Source organism: Quercus suber, unplaced genomic scaffold (assembly GCF_002906115.3).
Source record: "Quercus suber isolate HL8 unplaced genomic scaffold, Cork oak 2.0 scaffold_141, whole genome shotgun sequence".
Taxonomy (NCBI): domain Eukaryota; kingdom Viridiplantae; phylum Streptophyta; class Magnoliopsida; order Fagales; family Fagaceae; genus Quercus; species Quercus suber.
In genome coordinates, this window is record NW_027069602.1 from 383,136 (window position 1) to 391,920 (window position 8,785).

General features: G+C 37.0%; 1 protein-coding gene across 1 annotated transcript; it reads left to right on the top strand.

Annotated features, from left to right (window-relative positions):
• The first annotated feature begins 4,085 nt into the window (after positions 1–4,085).
• Positions 4,086–7,160, top strand: LOC112027359 (biotin carboxyl carrier protein of acetyl-CoA carboxylase 2, chloroplastic). Its single transcript, XM_024060042.2, has 7 exons — positions 4,086–4,441; positions 5,554–5,607; positions 5,698–5,858; positions 5,969–6,287; positions 6,479–6,550; positions 6,681–6,746; positions 6,874–7,160. The coding sequence occupies exons 1-7, from the start codon at positions 4,277–4,279 to the stop codon at positions 6,895–6,897; spliced, it is 861 nt and encodes a 286-aa protein (XP_023915810.2). The 5' UTR covers positions 4,086–4,276; the 3' UTR covers positions 6,898–7,160.
• The last annotated feature ends 1,625 nt before the right edge of the window (positions 7,161–8,785 follow it).

Consider the following 8,785-nt stretch of genomic DNA (forward strand, 5'->3'; position numbering starts at 1 on the left):
AAAAGCAGTTTTATCTGCAGATACTGATGTATGGGTAGAATCTCTGCCTGAGGATGTGGAAGATGTTTTCCATTCGGATTTGCCTTGAACTTGTGAATCTATTGATTTTTTTTTTTTCAATTGGAAATTTTCAATTGGGAGAGAGAAAAAAAAAACATATTATTATAAGTGTAGGGTCTGATTTGGCAGCCCAGGCCCAAGAGGGATGGGTTATGAGCCCAATGAACCCAAGACAATGAATTTGTAGAGAGTGGGCGAAAGAGCTAGGCTAGGTGTGAGTCAAACAGAGGTTAATTATAGCGTTTGAGGATTCATTGACATAAGATTATATTCATCTTCCTTTACAAATGTCTGTCCGAAGAGGCTTATTATTGAAATATGAGGTGGTTACAATTCTTGGAACTACAATGAAATTTTCTAATTCCTCTCTCCTCCATCTTTTCTCGATCCCCATTATCAGAGATCTCTCTTGCTTATATAGCACCCATTTCTATCATCTCCATCGTCCATTTGTTCTTCATCTAAGCATCCACTTGAGTGCATGTCCCATCAAGTACTCTCTTTGCCCCTCCGTGAGTGGTAGTAGCTGAGATTACACTGTTCAGGGGTCTTCTCCACATTAATGCGGCCAGAAAAGCAGCTGCAGTGCATTTAATGCGGTGATGGCAGCTTTTCCTTAAGATATTTTCTCGTCATAATCATCCCCAGATACGCTCAGAGCTTATCTTTGTTGTTGGGATTGCCCGAGAGTCCATTCGGACCTTCTATTCGCTGGTTGGGTCAAGACTATTTATGTCCGAGGAGTGTAATCTCTTCGGAAAAAATGTGATCTCTTCGGACGTTACTCTTCCTCTACTTCTGGGTTGGCAGCGTTCAGATGAATTCTACCCCGACCCGCTATTACTCTTCGAACGTACAATATTCCTCAGGACAGGGCCCACAGCCCAATACGTATGTCTGGGCTTTCACCCCCCACAATAAGAATTAGGTGCCAGGTCTTATGTCATGTGGTTAGCCTTAATGTTTCTACCTCCTCTTTCTTTTCCTCGAGGGAAAGAAAATTACAAAATTGTATACTATATGAATCTCACATGATTATAATTGAAACCTCTCTCTCTCTCTCTCAGAACAAAACCTCAGTGTCACTTGCAAAGAAACGTGGCTTGGGGAGGGACATGAAAGTTTGTGTATAAATGAATACATTGCATTGCTCTCTACCGATCATTGTCAACTTTTTTCTTCACCAATTATTACACTGTAGTATTGTTTATACAAGTCAAAATTGTAGGAGTGAAAATCATCAAAAGAATAATAAAAAGAATTTTGACATCAAATTAGTAAGAGATTAGTCAATGTAGAGGTTGACAATGTCATGCCCATCTTTAAAGAAAGTATTCAACATCTTGAACTATTTGCAATCCCATCACAACTTCAACCAAAAAGTTATTAATTAAGAGCACTCACAGCAGTGGTGCCATATTGCTATATTGCTATATTTTAGCTCCTCAAACATTAAAATCGTGCTCCAGCGGTGGAGCTAAATCTATTTTTTTTTTAGCTCCATTGCTACAGTGCACATCTATAGATAGATGCGCACTGTTCATGAGAGCTAAAAAAAAATATATTTTATTCTGCCCTAGCGATTAAAATAATACCATGCTCCTTTTCTTTTTCATTCTTTTATCACCGTTGCCTCTCTCTCTCTCTCTCTCATTCACTCTCATCTCATCTTTAAAGCTCATCTCTCTCAAGCTCACTCTCTCAACTCCAGTCTCTCAAGCTCATCGTCAACGTCTCCGACTCATCGTCAACTCCGGTCTCTCAAGCTCATCTCCAACTCATCGTCAATGTCCCCGCCACTGAAGCTTAACATCATCGACCTACCAGTCGTCCCAAGCCGCCGATTAGCCTCAGACCCACGCTGCTGATCAAAGTGCTTGCTCATGGTTGGCTTGCTCATGGATATTGGGTACTTGATTAGGAAACCCATGGAGCTCGCCGACCTACCACTTCTGCCGACCTAGCTCGCCAACGTTGGGCTTGTTTGTGATTGGTGATTTTTTATTTTGTTTGTTATTGGTGATTTTGTTTGGTTTGGGTTGAGGAAAAAGATTGGAGATTTGAGTTTTCTTTTTTCATTTTTTCCCTGCTGTGGACTGTTGGTGGTGGTGGTGGTGGTGGTGGTGGTGGTTGTGGCTATGGCTGATGGTAGAGGTGGTTGTGGTTGGTACTGTGGATGTTTTTTGGTAGTGGGATATATTATTTTATTGTAGTGGTTATATTATTTTATTGTGATGTTTATATTATTTTATTGTGTTGAAAGCTAAAATAGATCTACTGCTGCAGCATGTGTGTAGGTAAAATAGATAAAGTAACTTTTGGTGAAGCTAAATAACTAAATTTTTAGCTCCACTGCTGTGGATGCTCCAAGAATAGCTATTTCTATTATGGAATATATATGGCCTCATTCGCTATAGATAACGATTCATGTATTTGTCATAGATAACGATTCATGTATTTGTCATATGTAACAATTTTCTCACTCTCTCACATACCAAAAATTATTTTGTGTGTACACCCTTTATAGGGTTAGGCCTCTCACAAGCTTGTGTGTCCCATATACATAATTTACATGCTTGCAAGTGACCCAATCCATGAAGGAGGGTGCACGAAGCATGCAACAAGAATCACACCATGTAAAATAGTAATTACATATACACATTAAGTAACACTAGTCTCATCACACACACACACACTTCACGCATGTGATGTGACTCTTTTTTAATTTTTGGTTTTAGTGTCATAATTTTCTATTTAAAATCCTATATACACTTCATCCATTTAATAGTTGACACCATACTTCTTCTGTTGTTTTGGTTTGTCAAAAATTCATAGCCTGGACTCTTGACCTAAAAAAAGAATTAAGATTGTTACCTTAAAAGGTATAAAAAGAAAAGAAATAGAAAGAAATCAAAATATCGACCATAAACCTAACCCAAAGTAAATTTAACCGAGCAAATGAAGAAAGAAACAATATAATAAAAAAACATTTACATTGAGTAACATTTATGTATTTTCATTTTATTCCATAAAATAAAAAATCTAATTTCATTTTGAAATGACCATACCTAATCAATATATAGGGTTGATGGATGAGAAAAATTACCTGTGACATTTGCTTTGAACATAATACCTCAACACAAAAATGTTGCAAATTGCATCGCCAGGTATATAAGGAAAAATACAAGAATTATAAAATGTCAAAGACTAAGATTTATAGACAAATTGATTTTTTTTATATTTACTAATAAGAGTTGAGTCGAGATGCAATTCTCTAACGGAAAAGAAATGGCATTGTTGTACAACTAATAAGGAAAAAACTACTTGAACATTTTCAGATGCAACTTCTCGTGCTACGTTTTGAATTTGGATAACTTTAGTGGTGGGTTTGGAGGTGGAGTTTTGAGTTTTGAGTTTTGAATTTGGATAGCTGTTTCATAATGGGTCTGGGTGGAGTTTGGGATTTGGAGATAAATATCCTCTCATTTAGATTCTCAAAAAAAAAAAAAAAAAAAAAAAAAAAAAACTACAACTATAAGTTTTGTCAAACAAAATTCCTCAATTACTCGTATGGTAAGTTATGAGCAGTGGAGTAAAAGTAGTGAGTCCCAATTCCACCTCTCACAATCGATCACATCAATAAGTTGCGACAAAAGTTGTAGTCTTAGCAATACTTATATATATATATATATATATAATGATGGAAAAGGCACATAACTTGTTGGGAGGTGATATTGATATTGGTACCCAACTCGAAACCTACTCCAAACGGCCGAAATAATTAAGCTTAAAACAGCAGCCGTTGATGCAATACTCCTCACATCAGCACCGACCATTTTTTCAGAAAATCAAAATAACAGGGACCCACCATAGTAGTCCACGTCAAACTAGCACACATGACACAACACACTTGGAGTTGGGAGGGAAACACAAACCCCAGAGACAGATAGACATGATTGATTGTTATTTGTTATGCACTTTGCTGGCATCGTAAACATCGAAACCCCCCAAAACCCCAAATTATAAAATAAAATAAATACAACACAAAAGTAGCACACGCATTAGAGTTTAGTTCCCGTTTTGGGTTTGGATCCATAGATTTCTCATACGCTTCTCTCATCGATCTCGCCGCCCACATTTCCCATTTAAACTACACACCTATCACCAACTCACCAAAACCAAAACCAAAACCAAAGAACACTGATTCAAAGTAAAAATGGCGTCGTTTACGGTGCCCAGTCCAAAGACCCTTTTGCTGCGACATTCCAATTCCACGAACCAGAACCAGCCTAGACCCAAGCAGTCCCTGAAGCTTGTTTCTTTTCACCGTGGGTCGAGTTCCAGACCCTCTTTGCTTTTCAGATCTTCGTTTCCTGACCCGGTTTGTTCTTATTCCCAATCTTCAATCTTGTCTCCATTTTCAATTTCATTTCGCACATTCTGGTCTTCTTATCCATTATTTATATGATTTTTTTTTCCCATATATTTCTTCTCGTTTTCATTCATATGTAGATTAGTTTTCATTTGTTTACTGATACTTAATTATGCGAATTGTATTGGTCAAGATATTGATTTTGAATTATTTTACTCTTATGTACCTCAATTATTAGTTCTTTGTTTTTTTAGGTGGATTTAAACTTGCAGAAGTGTCAATTATGCTACATGACTCCCGGCAAAATTATTGCTTCTTATTAAAAAATAATAATTAAGCTAGACTTTATAATTTGGACAAAGTTTTCATCCAAATTTGGAGGAATTTCCTTCTTCAACCTACTATGTAGCGATTCACAAGACCATCAATTTATATTATTTAAACAAGTCGTATTACTTTTTTGAATTAAAAAAATCATGTGATGGTCATTTTGTAGTGGGATTGAGGAATTTTTCCTTCAAACCGATTTGGAGATAAAATTTTTCCTTTTATTTTTATGTTTAACATGTATATATGAACCACGTTTGTTATGTGTCATGCTTGAAGACATTTTTGAATATTAGTTAATCGACTAAAAACTAAAATTACCCTTTTCATGAGCTCTGACTTTTGGGACAGGTGATAATTTATCATTATATCAAAGTATGTAATCCTGAGTTCAAAATCTAGATTATAAAAAAAGAGTTCCAAATCTATCTCTCCACTATTACCCTTTCCAATCTCTGGTAGTTTATCAGAACTGAAAATTAAATGTGGTTTGTGGCACATACACCAAAAGAGTTTCACATGGTCATGATGTTAATGAATGTAAAACAGAAGTTATGGAAGAATGGGCAGCAAGGTCATTGGTATATATATTTTGTTTTAATTTCTCAATGAGTGGTGAAATTCTCAATTGCTCGCTTTTAACCTGTCAAATATCTTTGGTCTTATGGAAGGTTTTTGACTAACATCAATGCACGCTACTTGAATATTTTCTCGTACATGCAGTTTTGTTAATGATAGGCTAATTTTGCTGCCAAAAAAATCTTATCGTTTTGTTGTATTATTGTGTTCTGCAGATCCCTAATTCGAAGCAATCCACTGTCTGGAAGGTGTGCGCACAGCTTAATGAGGTTAGATTGTTCTCAATAATCCAAAACCCAAAAGTTGTCTTTAAAATGAGATATAATCACAAGCATCTACTAAAGCTACTTTTATTCTAGGTAACTGCCAAGAGATCTTCAAATTCTGCACCCGTACCTTCCACACAGCCTGGAGTTGCATCATCAGAAGGGAGAGATGAGTCATCACATCCTGTACCGGACCCTAGTTCAGATGTATCATCAATCTCAGCATTCATGTCTCAAGTATCAGACCTTGTCAAGTAAGTCAAAGTGACTCTTGCATACGCATGCTTGAATGCGTTATTTGCTGTTTGATACATATTAGCCACATTGTGCTTTCTATTGAAGTTTATTTCATTTTCATGAGCAGACTTGTGGATTCAAGAGATATTTCAGAGCTGCAACTGAAGCAAATGGACTGTGAGCTCCTAATAAGAAAGAAGGAAGCTTTGCAGCAGGCAGCACCATCTGCCCCTGTTGCTAGTATGCCACCACATCTAACCTATGCGACGCTTCCATCTCCTCCACCACCAGCCACGGCAGCTGCTCCTGCAAGCCCTCCTTCTGCACCAGCGCCTGCCTTACCCGCACCTGCAAAGGCAAACGCTTCATCTCATCCACCACTGAAATGCCCCATGGCTGGAACCTTCTATCGCAGTCCTGCACCTGGTGAACCACCATTTGTCAAGGTGAGTGTCCGCCTTAATGAGCTTACGACTTAAGGGTTTGTCCCTCAAAAGACATGGCAGATGAGAAATTGTGTGTTGAATAAGTTACTTGTGTGTTTATGCATGCTGATGTGCAATGTTTGTATATTCTGCATTATTCAATATAAGGGATAAACAATATACCCTCATATCATAATCTTACCCTTTTTCAGGTTGGAGATAAAGTCCAAAAAGGTCAGGCCATCTGCATAGTTGAGGCCATGAAACTAATGAATGAAATTGAGGTACTTTCCCTCCTTTACTGTGTTCAAACCTAATTAGGCTGATTCCTACATCATTTTCTTGATCTTTATTTATTCCGCTCTGAGACTTCCAATGCGTGACATCTGCAATACTGATATTTTTGCCCCGCAGGCTGATCAGTCTGGAACAATAGCCGAGATACTTATGGAGGATGGGAAACCAGTTAGCATAGACACGGTATTCTCTCTTTCTACACCCACCCATCCATACCCACATCCACATCCACACACAAACACCCGTACATGCACATATACCATATTGTATGCTGCATCTATTTATCTGAATTCTGTCTTTATCCTTGCAGCCTCTTTTTGTCATTGTACCTTGAGTTACTAGGCGCAAGGCCCTTTCTCAAACTTGGTGGCAAGTCACTCTTTTCAGTGTAATATTCATTGAATTTTCCCATTTAGTAATGCTTCTATTACACTGTGATTTTAATTTAATAATGGTCTTATACTCGTTGTGTGATTTATAAAACAACGAAAATGCTCTAGATTGTAAGAGGATTAATACTGGGCCATCGCTTCTGCCTAATTTTAGACAGCTTTGGCAAGTATTTTAGAAAGTTTGTTGTTTCTTGCATTTTTGAAATCTGCGTTATTTATTTATTTATTTGTTATTAATTTTTTTAAATATTCTGGTGGGACCATTTATTGGATACCACCGAGCTACAGTCAACATCTAATATTAGAATCAGTGCGTCCCATTTTATGAACGACATCAATAGAGGGGGAGTTCAATTGCCATGCTTCAACATTAGAATTTAGACATATCAAGGGTAATCCATATCGCTGCACAACACAAGAAATCTTGATTGAAAAAAAAATGACATTTTATCATAGAAACGTGAACCTTGTCTAGTTTGTTAAATCAGGATCTAGTTAAGATTATGGGTTTTTGATTGTCGGATCGAACCAAGCATTGTAAGAATTTTCAAATTATTAAAATATCTAATAATAATTTTTCTTGAAAAAGTGAACGTGTTGAATTGTCTTGCAAAAGAGAAGACTATCATCTGCAAAAAGAAGATGAGCCAAACGAGAGCCATTTTTACAATTACACCGAGAGAAACCTCATTACTCAAGAGTAACAACTTGTGATATAAGTCCGTGTAGAAGTGAGTGTGTTGAATTGCCCTGAAAAAGAGAAAACTGTCATCTGCAAAAAGAAGATGAGTCAAACGAGAGCCATTTTTACTTGTATATTACTCAAGAGTAACAACTTGTGATATGAGTTAATGTAAATTTCAAAAAAAAAAAAAAAAAAAAAAAAAAAGAAAGAAAGGAAGGAGAGAGTAGATCTCTTTTCCGTATACTTTGAGATGGATTTATCATACCTTTAGGTTCACTATTGACTAGAATGGAATAATAGTTGGTTGTTCCACAAACCATATAAGTTTACTCCATATCGCATGCCAATATGGCAGAAGGGGGGATATGGAAAACTACCTGGTAAGGGTAACTGAGTAATGTCGGTTTTAAGTTGTAACCTTTTAATTAACATACAATGTTTAATATCTCTGAGGTCTCAGATTGGATTGTCTGAGACGTAGAAAGATCTGCTTTATATTCTTAGTGAAGTTCTCTCTATTCAATGAAGATGCAACGTTGATTAATCTTCCACTCGGATAGGATTAGATTGTTGAACCTTGGTTCTAAACACACAAGCAAGTTCCCTCTCTTCAGGTTCGGAAACTATCTCGCTTAGATTGTTGAACCTTTAGTTCTGAACACACAAGCAAGTTCCCTCTCAGGTTTGGAAACTGTCTCGCTTCCGATCATTCTGTGCTAAGGGAATGAAATAATGGGGGCTGAGACAATAGGGGCTGAGCTGCTTCCAGCGGTACCATGGCCATCACTTACCTGGTTCATTACAATATCATTGACAACATACTGTATGAAGAGATACTAAACCATCTTGACTTCAATTTGGAGTCATATCAATGTGGCGTGACCATTACAGCATGGATGTGCCAGAAGATCAATATGAGGTCAGTAAGTTCAAAATAAATAGAACCAGGCCAATCAACAGTTCTCCAGACTCCTAGAGTAACATGATGATCAGCTTGAGTTTATACGCTTAGCTCTATGGAGAAAAGGAAAATTAAATGATCATTTATCCAAGGGGAGAAACATTAAGGATACTCTTAACCAAGTTTCTAGTTTCAAAAGCTATATAGAATGACACAAACAGATTTTAATATTTTATAGGCGAAC